The sequence below is a fragment of the Cajanus cajan genome, chromosome 1, assembly GCF_000230855.2.
Source record: "Cajanus cajan strain Asha chromosome 1, NIPB_CcT2T_4, whole genome shotgun sequence".
Lineage (NCBI taxonomy): Eukaryota > Viridiplantae > Streptophyta > Magnoliopsida > Fabales > Fabaceae > Cajanus > Cajanus cajan.
The window spans coordinates 66,361,173-66,383,694 of NC_138517.1; the positions used below are offsets into that span (position 1 = coordinate 66,361,173).

The 22,522-nt window shown below is 30.6% G+C and overlaps 1 protein-coding gene across 1 annotated transcript; it reads left to right on the forward strand.

Moving 5' to 3' along the window:
* Positions 1–2,762: 2,762 nt before the first annotated feature.
* Positions 2,763–11,454, forward strand: LOC109791316 (MLO-like protein 12). The gene is made up of 15 exons (XM_020350607.3): positions 2,763–3,083; positions 3,322–3,379; positions 3,476–3,741; positions 4,512–4,628; positions 4,769–4,829; positions 6,979–7,067; positions 7,227–7,301; positions 7,390–7,484; positions 7,843–7,892; positions 8,770–8,810; positions 8,906–9,079; positions 9,289–9,324; positions 10,338–10,405; positions 10,509–10,569; positions 10,878–11,454. The coding sequence occupies exons 1-15, from the start codon at positions 2,955–2,957 to the stop codon at positions 11,289–11,291; spliced, it is 1,734 nt and encodes a 577-aa protein (XP_020206196.1). The 5' UTR covers positions 2,763–2,954; the 3' UTR covers positions 11,292–11,454.
* The last annotated feature ends 11,068 nt before the right edge of the window (positions 11,455–22,522 follow it).

The following is a 22,522-nucleotide window of genomic DNA, read 5'->3' on the forward strand; positions in this document are numbered from 1 at the left end:
AGTCCTTTAATGAGCAAAACATTTTCAATTAGTGAAAAAGAAGTATTACCAATATTACCACAACCAAGAATTTTGCCTTTGTTGTTGTCCCCATAAGTCACAAAGCCATCATGCTTCACCTTGAGATTTGAGAACTTTGATAGGTCACCTGTCATATGCTTTGAGAAATCACTATCCAAATACCACATGAGACTCTTGGCTATCAAACATTCCTATAACAAAATCAAAGATCAAATTTAGGTACCTAAGTGTTGGGTCTTTGCATGTTAGTACTCAGCCCTTGGCTCTTAAATATCCAAACATATCTACCACAAGGAATGCCATATTTTCTAGTATAGCAATTTTTAGTGGAATGACCTCTCTTGCAACAATAGAAACATGTAATAGATGGCTTAGAATATATCTTAATAAAGTTGGTGGTATTTATATAAAACACATTTTTATTACTTGATTTAAACCAATTTCATCTCTATCAAAGATATATATTTACTTTCCCAATAACATGTTTAAAATTTTCTTTTCCACTTATGAATCTTGCTAGTGTAGCTTTGAAACCAAAATTTTCTTTTTTTTAAAGCTAAACAACTTTCACAATCAACTATTGTTAAAGAGGAAGGTTTTGCACAAGAACATTCATTTATTTTATAAATTGTTTCAAGAGCATCATGCTATAATTTTAAATCTTCAAGCTTTTGTTCAACTTTTATCAAATTACTCTCATACCATTTTAGTTTGTTTTTAAGCTTACTAATGAGAGCTCTTACTTTTAGTACTTTTTTGTGCACTTGAATAAAAGCTTATTTTAGTTGATCATAATCAGCCATAGATTCAAGATAAGAATCATTTACAATACTTTCCTGATGCACTCCAGCCATCAAGTACAAATTTGCTTCTTCATTTTCAGATGAGTCACTATAATAGCTTGGATCATTATCTTTCCATTCTATATAAGACTTTTTTTTTCCTTTGACTTGCTTCTTGCCCTTTCTATCTTGTTGTTTCGTTTTTTAAATATAGATAGGACAATCAATTTTTATATGTCCTTACTTTCCTCATTCAAAGCAAGTATATGGAGAAACATTTCCTTTTTCTTTCTTGTTGTTTCTCTTGTTGAAGTTTTGAGCTACCTTTTTCCTCCTTAACAATTTGTTGAACTTCCTTATGATGAGATTGAAATACTCTATCTGAATCATTAGAGCTTAATTCTTCAGCTTTTTCTTTTCCTCTCCTAGAGGATGAAGCCTTCAATGGAACTCTTTTTCCTTTCTTGTCTTGTTGCTCATTTTCCTCAAATATGTGTAGCTTTTGTTCATACTCCCTCAACTTGCCAAGAAGGGTTGCTAGAGTCATTGATGTTAAATCCTTTGGCTCCTCAATTATGGTCACCTTATCTTACCAAGATTTTTCCAAGCATTGCAACACTTTAAGATTCAATTCTTCCTTATCAAATTTCCTATCAAGATCAATCAAGAAATTTATAAGGTGTGTAAAACATTTGTGAAAATCAAAGATATTTTCACATTGCTTTATATGCAACAATTTATATTTTCTAACTAGTGTGTGCTTCCTCAATCTCTTAGCATCACTAATTTCTTCATGTGTAAATTGCAAAGTATCCTACATTTCTTTAGATGATTTACTTTTTGACAATCAAAAGAATTCATTAAGTGATAATGAAGATATGATAATGTTCTTGCATCTAAACTCATCGTTCTCTTTTCTTTTCTCATCACTCTACATACTCCAATATTTTTCTCTCTCTTCTCATCTTTTTCTTCTCTCATTGTTCTCTTTAATTTTTTTTCTTATACTTAAAAATACTAGCAAAAGATAGTGGCACCTTGTTCTTATAATTAAACTATATTAAAAAATATTTTTCTTAATGTATGTCATGATTATCAAATAGGATTAAATATGTTTATAACCTCTAAACTTTTGTAAATTTTTTCTTTAATCTATGAATATTTTTTTCCTATTTTTAATGACTGAACTTTAGTCAATTTTCACTTTTTAGTCTTTGAATTCTACCATTAATATTTTGGTTCTTGGGATCAAATTATTTTGTTTGTGTAAAAAAAATTTCAGTACTAAAATCAAATAAAATTTATTTTGAGATTAAAAATAAAGTCAACAAAAGTTAAAGGAGTAAAATTATATTTAATCCTATAAAATATTACTAATATTAGTAATCAATGTTATTTTCAAAATAATACCTCTAATTCTAAATATAATTAACAACAAATTGATTATTCTTTGATTCTAATTACAAACAACAATGATTAATTTTTAAATTTATTCAAAGATTACTATAGAGTCATGTGTTGAAATGAAATCATTAAATTTTAATTAATAATAGTTAAAGAATAAAATATAAATCGATAAATCATATTAAAGTAGGACTAACATTAATCGTGAGAACGCGTGATTTCTTGGCATGACCTCATTTAAGTTCAACGGTTTTGTAACTTGCAGTCCAATCATACATGATCTTAAAATAAAATAAATAAAAAGTTCCATATAAATAAATACATGAATATATATATCATTATGTTTCTCACAATTTATCTCTTACCATTTTCTTCTAATATTTAAATAAATTGCTGACCTTCGAATACTCTGCACCCTTCTTCAGTTCTGCTCTCTTTCTTTGACTAATCATCGTTTTGAAGTTTGAACATGTCTAACGTCATTTAACATGTTGTGTGACGTGTTATTTCGTTCATATGTTTTCCTTAGATACTCCAACACGCTTATCTCTTACATTGTCATATAACTCCTTACATATAAATCAATACATAGCAAAGTGCAAAAGCACTCTTCAATTGCATAGAAGCTCCCAATTTTATTTTGGATTAAACATAGTTCTCTTTCTATATCCTATAGCTACACAGCCTTCCGAATCTCTGATTATACCCTTCTCTGTGTCTTGCAACAAATTGAGAAAAAAATTAGACATGGTCGAAGAAAAGCGAGTTTATGAACGAACACTAGAGGAAACACCAACATGGGCTGTTGCAGTCGTGTGTTTTGTGTTGCTTGCTATTTCAATCCTCTTAGAACATATTATTCATGCGATCGGAAAGGTAAGTTAGGAAAGGTTTATGTTACTCAAAATATAATAATATAAGTTCTTATATAATTAATTAACCATCTTATATATAGTATAATATAAATAATCATCATGTCATTTATTTATTCATTGGTACGAAGTTAGAATTCAAAATCTCATGCAAATTATTTAAAACTTGGCCCACCCTAAAGCGAGTTTATTCTATAATTATATTTCTAATAGCTCTTGGGATTTGATTATTCTAATTGCAGTGGTTCAAAAGGAAAAACAAGAATGCTCTTTTTGAAGCGTTGGAAAAGGTTAAAGGAGGTAGGTTGAATTCTATTGTAATAGTTGTTGCTGAATTTGCAAGGTGTGTTTGAGTCTAATAATTAAACAAATTTGGTTTTAAATTTTTGTGTTCAGAGCTTATGGTGCTAGGATTCATATCCTTGATGCTAACTGTGTTGCAAGATCCAATTTCGAAGATCTGTGTGTCCCCAAAGGTTGCATCTAGTTGGCATCCTTGTGCCAACCCAAAACCATTTGGTACAACTGAGGATAAATCTGGTGAGGATGAATCTGGTGATGATGACGTTGAGATCAATTCTAGGAAACTCCTCCAATATTATTATGAAACCATACCAAGGCGTGTTCTGGCTACAAAAGGATATGACAAATGCTTTGCAAAGGCAAGTTCACCATCTTCACTGTTGTTTCCATTTGCATTTAAAGAACAATAACCTATATCTATATATATCATATATAGGACAATGTTTCTCTTTCACGGTAGAAAATAAAGAAATATGTATAATAAGGAATTTAGTGTAACACGGTGTAAGGGTAATTTTAAAACTAGTTAATGGTGTTATAGACAATGGGTGTTTTTGAGTAAATTTTTTCATAAATATTTATAAGATCAAAAAATATGAAGAAAAATAAATTTTTTTTTATAACCTGAAATTGGGTTATATATATATGCTAATTTATAAAAAAAATTCTATTAACTCTTCCAAAACCTTATTTTCAACTTATACGTAAGTTAGTTTTAACTTGTGAAAAAAATTATTTTAATTATTTTTTTTATTCATCTCTCTAAGAAGTACTTTTAAAAAAAAAAATATTATGCAAACCGACCTAATATTAAAAAGAAGACTAAGAAACTTGAAAATTATCTGTTGTGTAATTGTATTAAAATGATATCATGTCTTTAGAAGAAATTATTAGATAATATAAGATTAAAGTGTTAATAATCTTATCTAATCATTATATGTATGTATTTAAGTTTTTCAACTTACAAGAAAAATTTAATAACACTTAATTATATGTTATATAGAGACCAGTTAAAAATCACATGATTTATACTATCCGATAATGTTTTTCCGTCACCAGAGAATGACGACAAAGGTGATCCAAAATTGTTGTAGAAGGTTTTGATGGGTGATTTTGCATAATTTTGCAGGGAAAAGTGGCTTTTGTTTCAGCATATGGGATTCACCAGCTCCATATGTTTATCTTTGTGCTAGCTATTTTCCATATCTTACAATGCATTGTGACACTGACTTTGGGAAGAACCAAGGTACGTACTACTTAGTCCTCCCCCTTAATTTGACCTCAACAGATCCTTCAAAGCCCATATATATATATATATATATATATACTTTCAGAACTTACGTGTGTGGAATGTTCTCTCTTCCTCTATCTGGTTGAATTATGCAGATGAGAAAATGGAGGGCATGGGAAAATGAAACGAAAACCATTGAATATCAATTTTATAATGGTAAGTAAGACTTCAAATTTTCTTGCCTCCATTAATTAAAACAATTTTGTGTTACGCGGCATTTCTCATGTACGTACGTGCCTAATAATTCCGTGCTCCCTGCGTATGCAATATATATATATATATATATATATATATATTAAAGATTTGGTATGACTTTTAGGTGGAACACTCTGTAGTCTTGAATTTTTTTTATTGATTTGGATGAAAAGACAATATTATTGTTGTTAATACCTATTTTTCGTTAAGTATCTCCAATTTATTCTTGGAAAATTTTACGATATTCACTATAACAGTGAGGTACCGGTACAGTCGTTTAATTTTTTTATTATAATTATTTATTTTATTTTTATTTTAATTTAATATTTTTAATAATTTATTTTACAAAATTTTCTATATTTTTATATTATTTTTTATATTTTTAAATTTTAATTTAATATAGAATTTATTATAATTAAATAGTTTAATATTAATATTTTTTTAAAATGTTTTAGCTTTTTTTTGTGTTAATATTTTGAATTTATAGTATAAATTAGTTTTTCAGTTGTATTATTTATTATTTTCTTTCTTATTTTAATATTTTTATAATGTTATTATATTTTTTGTTTTTATTTTTTTAATTGTATCACATATAAATAAAATTTGTTATGAAAATTGATTTTTTAATTATTTTTTTTGAATTAGTCTTTTTGATAGATTCATCTTCTATAAATTTTTAATCTAAAATTTATGTTATTTTAAATTTATTTCTTTTAAATTTATTTGTTCATATATTTTGATGTACTAAAATCTTTCGATTATCATGAATACCATAATAGGTAGAAAATTCTACGATACCCACTATAATAGTGAAACTAACTTAAAATACAATCAACAATAGCGGTAATATGAAAATGCGCTTTAAATGTAATTTTTTTTAATTACTTTCATATTTTTCTATTTAAATTTTATCGATAGTGTTTTTTTACGTACTTGAAGTTTTCGATATTTGATAGTTGAGGTTAATCAGTGGTGGGTTATAAATTAAAAAGAGGAAAAATATGAGTTTGTAAAATAAACTCATATTTTATTTTATTGATACGAGACTTTTTAATCGATGACAAAAGGTAAATACATGCATGAGAGTAAAACAGTTGTCTGCGCACGTATAAATCGCATATATTCGTAGGATAACTAAACTAATTTTTTGTTAAATGTAAACAATGACATGCGCTTATCTTTTTATAAACTTATTGTCAAAGAAAAATCAATACTTTTAAATAATGGTCGTGTCCTAATCACATCAACTATGTATTCCCGTCAAATACTGTATACACAATTAAAATATATTTAATTGCATCTTTTTCTTCTTCTTCTTCTGTCAATGATATTTACTTTTTTTTTTTTTTTAAATCCTTTAGAGATAAACTTAATGCTTTATTATTTTTATAATAACTTATGCTCATTTTGATAGTTTTTGGGATGTCAATATTGTTGGAATGTCTTGATCTATAATTATGTCTTTGTATATATGCTTCACACTTTATTAAAATATGAATTTTCTCTTGTGATTTAAAATTTATTTCATGTTAATTTCATATTAATTTGGTATATTATATCTTGTGTGTAATGATTTGTCTTATTAGTAATTTTTTTTTTTACATTATCAAGTACTGATCAAAAATCATTGTTTATATATATGAATTTAAGGTAATTATTGTAAAAAAAAACAAAAAAACAAAATTACCATTCAAGATAATTTGCAGTTTGATGATAGTGGAAAACTATTTTATATTATGAATATAAAATTGTTTTACATTGTCCATATATAATGTATTTTTTCTTATATGCGAACCTTGTCCTGTGTTACTATTGTTTAAATTTGTTGTATTCATATGTTAGCGTTGTATCGCATCAGTATCCTGTACCATACATGTGCTTCCTAAGTGGTAATAAATTCTTAAAATTTATTAATAACAAATTTAAATCAAAGACAATATAATAGTTTACTTCAAGATTGATGTAATTCACAAAAACTCGATCGTAGCAACTCATTCCATATACTTCTTCTAGTTATATCGTATGGAACATGTTTTTCTTTTTTTGGCTTTCAGCCATTTATGTGCCATATTTGACTATGCTATATAATTTGTAAATGTGTATATTGCAGATCCTGAGAGGTTCAGGTTTGCAAGGGATACGACATTTGGAAGAAGGCACTTGAACTCTTGGAGTCAGTCAGCATTTTCCTTGGCTATAGTAAGGACTAAGGACACAATTATTAGGCATGAAAGAAACATGCTAAAATTCCTTAATTGAGTTATTTTGAATTTCAAGTGTTTAATTAGTCTCAGGGTAAAGACACAAATAGATAAATTTCAAAGTTTTTGACTAATGACTTTTACGCTGCTGAATCAGGTTAGTTTCTTTCGACAATTCATTGGATCTGTCAATAAAGTTGACTATTTAACATTACGCCATGGATTTATCACTGTGAGTATATATGTTTAAAAAATTGACTTAGATTCTTTGGGACATTTGATAATTGAAAGACTGAGATACATGTGATTTTACTTTTCAGGCGCATCTGGCACCAGGAAGTGATGCAAGATTTGATTTTCAGAAGTATATCCAGAGATCACTTGAGGAAGATTTTAAAGTTGTAGTGGGAATAAGGTATGGAATGTGGATACGAGCATGTTTAAACTTATCTATAATTACTTTTAAAAGAAAAAATAAAAGAAAAACTAAAATAAATTTTGTCATAAATTAAAACTAGTTTATATACGAGTTAAAAAATAAAAATTTGGAGAAACTAATAAGAGAACTTCTACATTTAACTTATTTATAAGTTAATTTTGGTTTATCAAAAAGTATATTTTTATTTTTTCTTCTTAGAATTTTCTCCTAAAAGTAATTTTTAGAAAAATTTACTCAAACAGACTCTATATTCTATCTGTTCTATCTGTTGCTTTGCTTTCATTAGTTAACTTATAACACATCGATTTAAGATCAACCGTTGTGTATCTTGCAGCCCAATCATATGGTTCTTTGCGGTGCTATTCCTGTTGACTAATACTCATGGTAAGCAGTATTCAATTTTTCAAATTTATTTGAATAAAGTAAAACTTTAATTTGGTCCATTGAATCGCCAACGTCACTCAATTTGGCCCTCAATATTACAAAGAAGCAAATTTAATACAATGTTTAACTTTAACAATCATCAATCAATTTAAGTTCTGTTTGTTTTGCGATAGGTTGAATTGATTTTAGAAAACAATTTTTCCCAGTTCAATGTAATTAAATGTGTGGTCAAATTAATTTCAGTACTACATTTTATATTAAAACGTATGGCACGGTGAAAAGAATTGATTGTTAAGGTTATGCAAGAAGGCATTTTAGTTACTTAAATGGGCAGCAGTATTATTTCTTTTTTTTTAATACTCTATTTCTAACATTTAAATTTTTTTTTTTATTGAAAATCATAATTTTTTTAAGTTGGGACTATCATTTAGTGGTGGGATTCAGTAGAATTGTAATTTTCAACCATAGTAAATTAGTAAAAAAGTATTAAAGAGGGTGTTATTAACATTTATCTTTTAAAAAAATATCAATTAGTCCTTGAATATTACCACCGTTTATGGGGGAGGGGGGGGGGGGGGGTCAAAATAATTATCACATACTGATGTCAGGGACCAAATTAATCTATAGTTTCGAAAGTTAGAATTCAATTGAGAAAGGAAAGATATTTTTGGTATCATCAAAGAAATTTTTGGGTAATTAAATACATTTTTACAGAGTGTAGTTTCACTTAGTTTAGCATGCCTTCTCTTACTTCGTACTTGCTCTTGTACTTCTGGACCAGCAATATAATGCAGCTTATTTGGACAGAAAATATAAATTCTAAAGTTCCTGTTTTCCCCACTTTTCTTGGTTTAAAATTTTGGCTCTGTGTGGACAGGGTGGTACTCTTATTATTGGCTTCCATTTATGCCATTAATTGTAAGTACATATATATACACTCATTTTGTCTACATTTCATTTCTTGATGCAATGGTATAAATTACTTATTATATCATTTACTGTAAATTTCGTAGATAATCTTATTAGTTGGTGCTAAGCTACAAATGATCATAACAAAGATGGGACTGAGGATTGCAGACAGAGGGGAAGTTGTGAAAGGTGCACCTGTGGTTGAGCCAGGAGATGACCTGTTCTGGTTTAACCGTCCACGCCTCCTCCTCTTCTTGATTCATCTTGTGCTCTTTCAGGTATTTTCACTTTCTTTTCTTTAGATTGTCTTCTCAAGACTTCTTATTAGATACCCAACATCGATCAATAATATGATCATAATAGTGTATATAAGTGAAATGCAATTTTTATCTTACCAGTTGATTTTATAAGATTGAGTTTGGTATAAATCAACTTTCTTAATATTTCTTGTGCTCACAAAATAATTATGTTTGCTTCTGTTTTGCAGAATGCTTTTCAACTGGCATTCTTTTCTTGGAGTACTGTAAGTTTTTCTATCTTGATCAAGTTTTCCTAGTTTGTACCTTAATGGCTCGTATTGATTATTACCATAAGTCATAACATTGAAGAATTTTGTAGCAATGCTTATTATTATGGTGATGTACATACATGCTATTCATGTTGATTCACTGCTATGAAATAACTTGATTGAAGTAGAATGATGATCTTTACCAGTTAGAAGTCATTAAACAAACGTCATGGATATATAAGTTGTTCACCTAGATTAATTGAGTCAGTATTTTCAACTTGTCAAATCACATGAAAACTAATATCGAAAACCTATGCTTCAATTTGATTTTAATTTGGGAACCAAAATTCAACTTAGTTTAAGTGAAGAAATTTGATACCATGTCAAAAATAAACACTACGATGCCTAACTCATTGAGATGTATATTTACTAGCTTATTTGATTAATATCTCTAGCTCAACTGAAAAGCCAACTTGCTTCTTAAAAGCTAAAACAGTAACAACACATAATTAGTTAAAGGTGAGATTTGTGCTTGTGAAAATTATTGAATAATCAAAGTGATAAAGACAACTTCAAATTTTGGTAACACAAGTTTGCAAATTTTTAGAAACTTTGAAAATTATTTGATACTTCATTTCATTAATTCAAATTGATGAATAATCATAAAATTATTTTATATATTGATTTGAATTAATGAAACAAAGTATCAAATGGTTTTCAAATATTTTAAAAAGTTGCAGATTTGATCTATACATTAAGAATTTTAAATTTAACGTTTGGATCGTTGAAATTTAATGTAAAACTTGAATTATTGAATGAAGTAAATCTAGATATACTTGTTTCTAGAATAAACGGATCGTTCCTCTCTCTATATATTTTGATTCAAAAGGCATGTCTAGTAACTCGTGTGGTATTTGGTATTTGAAACATCTTCCTAATCATATTAAAAATCTTTTATATAAACCTCTTAAAAAGAATTAGAAAGTGATGCAAGATTTTTCTTAACTTCTTCCTAATTTCTTTTTCAGTATGAATTCTCCATAGACTCTTGCTTCCATGAAACAACTGTAGATATTGTCATAAGACTTGCAATGGGGTAAGTTCATTTCTGTTAAAAATAGTGCACATGCCAATATATACAACAACCATCAGTTCATCATATATATAACTTACAAAGAAGTGACCATTTTAATTTTCAGGATTATCATACAAGTTTTATGCAGCTATGTGACTTTGCCTCTGTATGCTCTAGTGACACAGGTCTCACTTGCTGGAAAATCCATCCTAAGCATAATTTTCTTGCACTAATCTATGAGTCTGTTTTAATAAATTTTTCCGGAAACATTTATAAGAGAGGAAAATAAGAAGCAAAGATGAAATTGGTTTCTCCATATAAGCAAATTTATAAAAGTTCTCTCATATTAGCTTATAGGGAAACTATTTTCTTTTCTTCATTCTATTTTCTTCTCGTATAAGTTTGGATCTTATCAAAATGTTTCTGAAGAAATTTATTCAAACATGCTCTATATAATCAATCAATCAGTGACTGATTTGATTATGTTTTGCAGATGGGTTCAACCATGAAGCCTACAATTTTCAATCAGAGAGTAGCATCAGCACTGAAGAACTGGCACAACACTGCCAAAAAGCAAATAAAAAACAGTAAGCAAACCACACCATTCTCAAGCAGGACATCAACTCCAACACATGGTATGTCTCCTATTCATCTGCTACAGAGACACCTTGCTGGTAGAAGTGACAGTGCACAAACATCTCCAAGGGCATCCAACTATGAAAATGAACAATGGGATCTTGAAGGCTCACCTTCCCCAAGCAACCATGCAGTAGCATCTAATGAGACCCAGATGCAAGTTTTTGAACCAGGCACAACTTCAGAATTGCCTGTCAGCTCTCAACTTGAAATCAGAGTTAGCTCCTCAGAATTTTCCTTTGAGAAGAGACATCATGAGGGAGGTGATTAGATATGCACATTGTTTTTGGTTAACCAGATTCTTCAATGTACAGCTTCTGTACATATCAAAGTTCAAATGCATGTTTTTGCATGGATTTGAAGAATGAGGCACAATATCTTGTTGAAGGAGAACGATTTGTTAAATGATGAGTGACACTTAGTTGAAGGCGTAATTTGTCGTTGAAACTTCATGATGTGTCTATATGAAAGTGTTCAACAAAACATGTATCCCTTCCAAATGACCACTACTACATTTTAATTTTTTAACAATATTTTTGTTCTTACTTTTGTTACAATGTAACTATATATTAAATAAATAGATTATTTTATAATATTTTTTTAAAAAAATGTCATTATAGATAGAGTAACATTTTTTATTTCAACATTATTTTTTTCAATTATTTTCAAAATCAAAGTTTCATTGAGTAAAAAATATTACACATTATTTTGTAACATTTTTTTGAAAAATATTCGTATAGATAAGTAACATTTTTTTTTTATCTCAACATTATTCTTTTTAATTGCTTCTAAAATCAATGTCTCACATTGAGTAAAAAAAAAAAATTTTCTCTCATCTCTAATTGTTATCCATAATTAAAGTCACATATCGAATAAATAAATTACTTATAAAGAGTATATATAATTATATAATTATACTTAAAGATAAATGAACTTTAATATTTGATATATAATTAGTAGTGACTAATTAAGAATGTCTTCAACTTTCTCTTAAATAACTCCTAGGAGTTTAAGAGATATAAAAAATATAATAATTGATAATAATATCTAAATTAAAACTAATTATCATTTTATAAAATTAATAAAAACTTTACAACATCATTAAAATGTTACAAAAATACCACTTTGATATCATTTGAAAAATATTGTCTAATTGTGTAAAAATATTATTAAAAGTCTTTAATAATATGGACTGTATATAACATTTAATAATATGTTACAAAAATAAATTAATAATATTTATACACAATTAGGTAATAATTTTCAAATACATAGTGATACATCAAGTAGGCATTAGGTTTTATAGTAGCGGCTTTATAATCATTTTTCATTCATTCTACTGCATATGGCTCCATGTCCGGATATAGTCAATCCATTCACAATCGCATCCACTTGAAGCATGTCCAACCTAATTAAAAATTCGCAAAATAGTTTACATAATTAATATAAACTAAATGTAGGCTCGCACGTTGCGCGATTTATAAATAAATATAATTAGATGGCAATGGAAATTTGGAATTCTTCAAACATTTTATAATCTCCTTTCTATCTCCATTTTGAATGGGAATAAATTTCTAAATTTAATTTGATGATATATACTTTATCCAGAAAGCAAATAAATGACTTAATGAGTGTTAATCACAATGGGCTCAACATATACATTCCCAAACTAATCTAAATGTTTTTGACTACCTCTAATGCTCACATCAGCTGGAAATACATTTACAGGGAGGCAAACCAAGTGCCTCATCTTTTTGCAAAGTATATAGCATTAGCACACTCAATATAGACAGAAATTCATGATTGTATCATGTTAAAGCAATAACGCATAAAAAATAAGAGTACAAAAGGGTTTAAGGTAAAACAAAAATTCAATTACCTTTTGTTTGAAACACAATTCTAACAATTTATTTGCTTCCTAAACACGATTGACCTTCTAATAAATTACACTATAAAAAATTACACTACAAAAAAAATTGCATTTAATGACCACCAAAATCGGTCGCTATTTGCCTTAGCGACCGAATTTAAGTAGTCGCAAAAACTTTAGTTTCAAAGTTATATAGCGACCAAAAAAATTTCAGAGAAAATTTTGGTTTAGCGACCGAAAATTTTGGTCGCTATTTAGCAATGATTGCAATGATTTTGGTCGCTGATGTGTATGAGGACCAAATTAGTGACCGAATAAATCGATCGCTAAAGATTTATTTTTTATTTTATAAAATTTTATAGACGTTGCAAATTCGATCGCTAGGAAATACTCATATTTGGCGTCTTAAGGATTCTATTTCACAATACTTCACTTTTGAGCATGTTTTGTCCTTAACTACACAATTTTTGGGAAACTACCCAGAAGGTCACTCATCTTTATATTACTCCAAGTCAAGCACGCTTAAGTGTGGAGTTCTTATGAGATAAGTTACAAAAAGGCATATGCATATTGTCAGTATAGGTAATACAAATTAATTCATTTAAGTCATCCTCAAATATACAATCTCATACTTATACTATCTTTGGATCCCTCTCATTTCGGTGTATCCGAACCGTTATAAAAATATAATAATATATTTAATAATTATCTTACCAATAATAATAACTGTATTATATTTAATTAATCTTTATTTATATATACTTACTTTTATAATTAACAATCTACTTATTTCTATTTAAAATTAATATTATGATACAATTTAAATTATATATTATAAATTTAAAAGTTTAAATAATAATTTTTATATTTTAAAATGAGAAGGGTTATAATAACACTATATAACTTTTACTAAGTATTACATTGTTCAATAAATTTATATTAAATGTGAATTTTGTAAATCCAACCGTTAAATTGAAAGTTCATATCACTTTATATGTTTATATCAAGTTTTGTTAAAATTGAACAACAACTTGAAGGTAATCAAAGTGTTCATATTTTAATATATTTTGAAATGTATATGTTACGTCAATTTTATTTTACAAGAATGAAGTATCAAATCATCTTGAATTTATATAAAATTTTGTATATATGATCTAAGAGTAAAAAACTTTCAATCTAACGGTTGAATTTATAAAATTCACATTTAATATAAAGTTATTGAGCGATGTAATACTTAGTAAACATTACACTTGTGTTATTATAACACTTTTCTTTTAAAATATTATTTTTATAAATTAAATTTTAACATTTTAAATAAATTATTAATTAACTTAATATATTTATTCATCTTAAATCTAAGATATAAAATTCAAAAAATGTATTTATCCTTGTTTTATTTTCTAATTATCAACCATTAATAAAATACTAATTTATTAAAATCTTATCAAGTTATATCATAATATTTTCATATCAAGTTTAAAACCAGATATTAGTTATAAAATATGTTAATTTGTGTTGGAATTTTATTTCAACATGAAACTTTAAAATAAATGTGCGAATAAAAAGAACCCCGTTAAAACAGTCACGTATTCTATTTGATAGAGAAAAAAGCAAGGAAATGCATTGTGATGTATTAAAAATTGATCAAAAAGAACCAGTGGGTAGTTTGCCCAATTAGTTAAGGAGGAAGACTTAAGATTTTCTCCAGTAAGTATGTGTGTGGATTCGAGCTCTACTGTCAGCAATTTTAGCCTTTTTAAACAAAGGAGGTGTAATTGTAATAAAAAGGAGGTGTATATATCATAAGTTAAATACTATGAACATCTATGAGTAAATTAAAATCAAAGGATAATAACTTTTTTAAATTACTAAAAAAATATTTCATTTTATAATTGTTTCACAAATTCTTACTAATTTGTATAAGTCAATTGCTTTTAAATAATGAAACTAGCACGATTATATCAATTGAATTGAATGATTAAGCCTAACTTTTAAGATAACAATTGAAATAAAATAAGATTCATGAAAATAATTTCAAAATATATTAGGTAAATAATTTTTATATATAATAAAATTAAAGACAAGGATTAAAATAATCAATGGAGTTAATGTAATATTCATTTATAAATATTTAAATAAATTATAAGTAGCAAGTTATTATTTAATTGATGTTTAAAATAAAATATTTTATAATATCTAAATGAATTGATTTTTAAGATAAACTATTATATACATATTTAATTAATATAATTTTAAAATATATATGTATAATTAGATATATTTTAAATAAAAAAATTTATATTAAAAATTAATTTATCATTAAAAAAATAAAAATATTTCAAAATATGGTTGTTGTTGAATCAGTTTCTCATGGTGGGATCATATTCATATATAATAATAGAATCATGTCTCTTAAAGTAGTACGAGCATAATCGAAGATAGATGGTATAACGTAATTTAAGTAATTGATCTCATGTGTTATTGGTGTATATATTAATATATATAATTTATTTTATAATTTTTATTTATTAAACTAATGGAACATTAATTATATTTTATCAATTTTAGATTTGTTTGAAGAATTTTTATTAATCCTTATATAAGCCAATTATTTTTAATTTAATGGAACTAACGTGTTTATATCAATTGAACTAGATGTTTAAGTCAATTTTGAAAATAATAATGAAAATAAAATAAGATTTGTGAAAAGAAGTTTATTTATCTTAACAAAATAGGAAAGCACAATAAATTATGTATTTTCATATTATCTAATAATGTAATAAAATATTAAGCATGGTAAAAGAGAAATAAATTTCTCAAGAGAAAAACAAATAAATTTTCTAGATAAATTATTATTTAAATTAGTCTATTTTTTTAAAAAAAGATTCAATTAAAAAGATTATTATTTAATTTTCTTTTATAGCATTATGTTTCTCATTTTTTAATACATCATGATATATTAATTATCTATTTTAAATTATATAATTTGTATTATTTTAAGAAACAAATTAATTTTATTGGGAGGGTACTGATTTTTATTTCTTATCATTAATATTTTTATCATTATAAAAATAATATTATATATTTTTATATTTGCTTTCATTTAAAAGAAATATATTTCTAAATTTTTTAAAAAATTTACATTTAGCGACTGATTTTAATTTGGTCGCTAAAACTATTATAAATAATAAGATTTTTATTTTTTTAGTGACCGATTTTATTTTGGTCGCTAAAATTATTATAAACAGTACTATTTTTATTTTTTTAAAGACCAATTTTAATTTAGTTGCTAAAATTATTATAAATAATAATATTTTTTATTTTTTAGCGACCGATTTTAATTTGGTCGCTAAAATTATTATAAATAATAATACTTTTATTTTTTAGCGAACGATTTTAATTTGGTCGCTAAAATTATTATAAATAATAATATTTTTTTTATTTTTTTAGCGATCGATTTTAATTTGGTCGCTAAAATTATTATAAATAATAATATTTTTATTTTTTTGGCGACCGATTTTAATTTAGTCACTAAAATTAATATAAATAATAATATTTTTATTTTTATTTTTTTAGCGACCGATTTTAATTTGGTCGCTAAAATTATTATAAATAATAATATTTTTATTTTTTAGCGACCGATTTTAATTTGGTCGCTAAAATTGTTATAAATAATAATATTTTTTATTTTTTTAGCGACCGAAACTGTTCTTTCGCTATTTTAATCAACAATTATTATTTTAGCGATCGATTTAACGACCGATTATTTGCCACTAAAAAATTCGGTCACTAATTTGGTTGCTAAATAAAATTTGCAACCAAATCAAATTCGGTCGCTAATTATGGCTCTATTAGCGACGAAAAAAAAATCGGTCACTAATTTCGGTGGCTAAATTGACTTTTTTTTTTTGTAGTGTTACCATATGTATTCCATATATGCCTTTTAATCTATCAAAACAATGAAGATACTAGAAACAAATAGAACGAGGTATAAGTTCACAAATAAATTTTCATAATTTTCATCCAAAACAAGTGTAGGAAGAGGGATCAACAAAGAACACTTGATATTTTTATACTAGTTTACTCAACTTGTGTTGTGCCTAGTTGCCTTTGAACTTAAAGGGTTTAACTAGCTTGGAAAGTATTATTGCATTGTCATTTCTAGCTTACTGTTGGAGTCACTCGAACAAATACACGAAGGATCTACTCGAGAATGATTATTAATGTGAGATACCCCTCAAACAGGTTAAGGAACGCGGGCGAAACGTACATTTTTGAGGTTAGCTCGAAAATAATTTAGAGATGATGAGAGGTGGTGAGACACGTGTTTGACAGTTAAGAAGTTAAAACAAATGGGGGGTCACTAAAATGTCGAGAATCGAAGAAACAAAGACACGTGGAATGAACGGGAATAAGGAAGTTACCAAACAGAGAGCACTAAAACGGCTTTGAAGAATGTTTTCGAGAGTCGAATAGGAAAATATGGAGCACGCGGTTATAAAAAGTTAACGCAAATCACGCAAGTTACGTAGTGGGCAGCGGTTATATTCCCCAAGGCAATCTTCTACGTACGTAAATAACCGCCTCCGACCATCTTTATAAATAGAAGAAGCGATCTCGTACTCAAGGTCGGAAAATCATGCTTGAAAACTCTCACAAGCCCTCACTGCCTGCGTATATGGCTTCCGTGCACGAGATCACTAGGTATGATTTTTTGGCCACATTTTTCTTGTTTTTCTAGGATTGTGTTAGTGTAGTTTAGCCTAGGTTGGTAATTTGTTTTCTTCTCAAGATATTCTATGTATTGTAACTCAAAAATTATGTGAATCAGATCATGATTTGTATTGCCAATATATATATCGTTCACTTAGTATATATGTTTACCTGCATGAAAACTATTTTTTGATAACTATTGATGAATATTTAGAAATTGGTGCATATTGATTTCAGTGTAGTTATCACCCTCTTAAGTGTTTGGCAAAATTCTGGTCACATGTACCTAAATTGAAAAACTTTTGCTAGTTCGAATAAAAAGAACCCATATACGAAATTCACCACAAACACTTACAAATGAAAACTACCTATTTGTAGTATTCACTAATGTTCACGACACTTTTTATGATGGGTAAAAATGAATTTTTATGTTGGTTTTAGATCCATCATAGATCCTAGAGGCATAGAAAGTATTAACTTTTTATGTCGGTCATAAAATAATCGACATACAAGGTCTTGATTTTCTATGTCAGTTATAAAAATAAATGATATAAAAAGTCTTATCTTTTATGTTAACGAATGGTTCTCCACTATGCTCTTGTCTCTTTGTATTCTACCACCACACCATTATTTCCTTCTTGTTGTCGCATCTCTTTATATTTTGTCATCACACTCTTTCTCTCTTATTGCATTTCTTCATGTTTCACCATCGCACTTTTTTTCTCTTGTTGTGTTTCATTGTCAGGTTCTTTCTCTCTTGCCACAACTCTTTCTCTCTTGTTGGACCAACAACATCAAACAACACCAACACCATACACGAAATGCATGAAGAAAAAAAGAACAAGAAGCAATATGGAAGTAAGAGAATTCACAAGTGGTTGCGAGAACGAGAATGAAAAGGAAAAGAGTACGAGAAAGAATGAAGGGTTTCGCTATGTATAGATGATGGAAACTAGTGGAGAAGATACTTGTTGTTTCTCCTCTTCTAGTAACCTTTGATGTCCCAATATTTTCCATGTGTTCTTGCCGGAAATCTGCTGTAGAGTTGATCCGCCAGGTAAGATCGGTGAGCCTCCTTCGCTGGTACGCTGGTGCTCCAAGATGGGGGTGGTACCTGCAAAAGAGACTCCGATGCTAAAGTTAGTGTTTGTGGGAGTATGAATCTCGTATAAGTAATGCACGTACCTTAGTGTGAATTAGGGTTGCTTTGGGCCTTGGGCTTGAGATAAGATATGATAAGATTAGATAGTGGATCTCGTCTGAAGCGAGATCCCTCGAGATCAGTTATGATCTGCTTAAATGCCGAGCTGACATCGCGTAGCGCGTGCCCGACCTCATCTTGTGCTGTGATGCCGAGCTCGGAGCTCGGCTTCGCGGTACGGACAGTACACTAGCCCCCCGAGCTCCGAAGTCCGTAGGTCGAGGAGTTAAGACCGAGCTCGCTGGGGGGAAGTGACCTTTCGCGTACTTCTGCCTGTTGAGATGCCATGTGTCGCAACTGTTCATTTTCCGAAAACGTGCAAGTGGCGCGTTAAGGGAAATGATGGTTGTGCAATGATGGTCTTGCAATTAATGTGTTGTTAGCGTGCCCTTAGGTTGACACGTGGCATGGCCGTTTTGAAATTTGGGGAAAAAGCCCTTTTCTCTTTCTCTCCCGCGTCTCTCCCCATTCACTCTGCTTCCTTCCACTCTTTGGCTTCTTGGGTACGATAGTCCTCTTTGCCTTCTCGTTCCTTGCCTTCTCGTTTCCGCTCGCTTTTCGTCTCCATTTCCGCTCGCTTTCCGTCTCCATTTCCGGTAACCCCGTCACTACTAGGGTTATTTTCTGAGGAGGAGTACCAGGTACTTCCTTTCTACAATTCTCTTTTTTCTTTTCCCCAGATCTTCTCTTTCTTTAATGGCTGGTGGGAGTGGTGCCGGCTCTTCTGCGCCTGCTAGGGGCAAGGCGCGCGGTAAGGCGGTGGCTACCGGGAGAGCTACCGCCGAGAAGAGGGATTCGCCTCCGCCCCGGGGCTCGGAGCCAGGCATCCCTGGCTACGACTGGGTCAAGCGTGAGATGGCGGGGGTCCAGAGCATTTTTCGGTCCTTTCTTGAGGTTAACGGGATCTCGCGGTCGTGCAGGGTTTGTGACCCTTCTATTTCCTAGATGATCCGGCTTGAACCTTGTCAGGCTGGTGAGGGTGTGTACATGGGGAAGTCTACCGTCCCTCCCCATTTCTATATGTGTCGCCACCGGCCCGAAACGGGCTTTCGGCATTCGCGAAGGATGGTTGGACTCGTTTATTTGTTTAAAAATAGTGGATTGCTAGAATGACTTATTCTCAAACTGAGACCTCGTCAAACGAGCAATTTTATTAAAAGGCTCACTAATCCATATTAATCCCAAGCGGGACCCTCCATGGATTAGTGGTTTTCATAAAAGGAGGGTTCGTGGAGTCGCCACCAATGTTTTACTCAAAACATTGGAAAAAGGGATAAGGCAATTGATTTAAAAATCAACTTTGGCCACTACAACCAGAGTTGGGTAAGGGAGTCGGTTACGCGTGGGGAAGGTGTTAGCACCCCACAGCGCCCCTTTCGGGTTCCCTATGACAGATTATTTCTAAAATAATAGCGTAAAATTACTAAATTACCCCTATTTATTATAAGCGATTATAAATTAACTATCTACATGATGACAGTTTAAATATGCACACAGAAAGCAGTAAAAGGAAGGATTTAAGAAGAAACCTCTTGAAGCGTGCTTTTATATATTGAGTAAAACTGGGAAGCTTTTTGGCGTTCCCTCGCTCTACAAGCTCGCTCGCTCCTTCCTAAAAACTTTTGACTATGGAAATCCGGAGGATTTCCCTTCGACTAGGTTCGAATCTCCAAGCTAAGTGCTCGGAATTCCAGAACTTCGTCGGATCGACTCCCAGAGAGATTTCTAGGGCAGAACACTGCTCAAAAACCCCAGAATACTCAAGGAGGGAGTCCAAACTGAGTGAAAAAGTGTGGAATGACGTCCAATTGACGTCATATTTATAGGGAATAGGCGCAATACGGCCTACAGGGGCAATACGGCCGTATTGAAATTTTTGAACTTCAATACGGTCGTATTGAAGTTCAATACGGCCGTATTGAAGTTCAGAAATTTCAATACGGCCGTATTGAATTCAATACGGCTGTATTGAAGCTTCAATACGGCCGTATTGATTTCAGTACGGCCGTATTGAAGTTTCAGAAACTTCAATACGCCGTATTGAGTTCACTGTGGCCATATTGAAGCTTTAATACGGCCGTATTGGGGTTCAGTACGGCCGTATTGGGCTTTTTCCCTCCACTTCTTTATTTTGAGCTATTCTAAGACCTCTAGACCTACAGAGAACCCTCCTAGGGCCTTCGAGGAGTCCTTCTGGCTGATTATCCTTCAGTCTTCGAGAGTCTTCAAGCTTTATTTCCGACCCGGACAATTTTAGGGGTCTACAGCTGCCCCCCCTTTACTTAGTCGGACGGCCTTTTGGTGTACCGGCTGACAAGTAAAGGAGTTGACCCAATTGTCCGGGTGATGTGCCGACCTTCTGACTTGTAATGTCTTCCGGTGGAAAATTGTTGAGTAGCCTCTCCAGGTTGTTGCATACCTTGGCGCTTCTGACAACCTCGGTAGCTAAGTTTAACACCAACGTGCCTCTGACGACGCTGATGGCTGAGTATTGTCTCTCCAGACCTTGAGTATTGTCTCTCCAGACCTCGAGTACTGTCTCTCCAGACTTTGTTTGAGTATTGTCTCTCCAGACTTTATTTGAGTATCGTCTCTCCAGACTCTGAGTACTGTCTCTCCAGACTTCGAGTACTGTTTCTCCAGACTTCGAGTACTGTCTCTCCAGACTTTGTTTGAGTACTGTCTCTCCAGACCTTGTTTGAGTATTGTCTCTCCAGACCTTGTTTGAGTATTGTCTCTCCAGACCTTGTTTGAGTATTGTCTCTCCAGACCTTGTTTGAGTATTGTCTCTCCAGACCTTGTTTGAGTATTGTCTCTCCAGACCTTGTTTGAGTATTGTCTCTCCAGACCTTGTTTGAGTATTGTCTCTCCAGACTTTGTTTGAGTATTGTCTCTCCAGACCTTGTTTGAGTATTGTCTCTCCAGACCTTGTTTGAGTATTGTCTCTCCAGACCTTGTTTGAGTATTGTCTCTCCAGACCTTGTTTGAGTATTGTCTCTCCAGACCTTGTTTGAGTACCGTCTCTCCAGACTTCGTTTGAGTATCGTCTCTCCAGACTTTGCCTCTCAAAGATGAGGTAGTTGAGTATAGTTTGTCTCCACAGTCCATAATGCTGCTTCGACGGTTTGTTTTTCTGATTTTGTGCCGCTGAGGGCTGGATAACGCAGGGATCCGTCTAGGGAATGTGCAGTCATTCATATGTTCTTGTGTCCCAACTTGCATTGCTTAGTTGGTACCCATGGGAATTTTTGACTCCTTGGGGTGTAGACACAGATGCTCTCTGAGTTGAGCGATGCCTTATGTTTGGCTAACGTCCTTTTGACGTGAGTGGAGTATCCCGGTTATCCTTATTCGGGTGTCTCTCTTTTGATTTTCTGATTGTGTTGCCTCTGTGTAGGCTGTTATCCACTGGGGGATTTTGTCGTTGATTTTGATTAGCCTCTTCTGTTAGGCGTATCGGCTTGACGTTCGATGTTTGGCTAAGAGCCGGATTCCACTTGGGGAATACCTATTGATATTTTTGATTTTCTTCTCCTTTTTGCAGGGATGCCTCTTGAGTAGGCGATTGGGGATTTGGGGATCTTATTGTGTCCCAGAGTATTATTTAGGAAGCCTCTACAGGCTTAGCCTCGCTCAGTGCTTTGAGTCGGAGAGCTATCTTCCACCGAGGAAGTGTTAAGTCCTTTGACTTGTATATACTGTTTGGATGATCGCACTT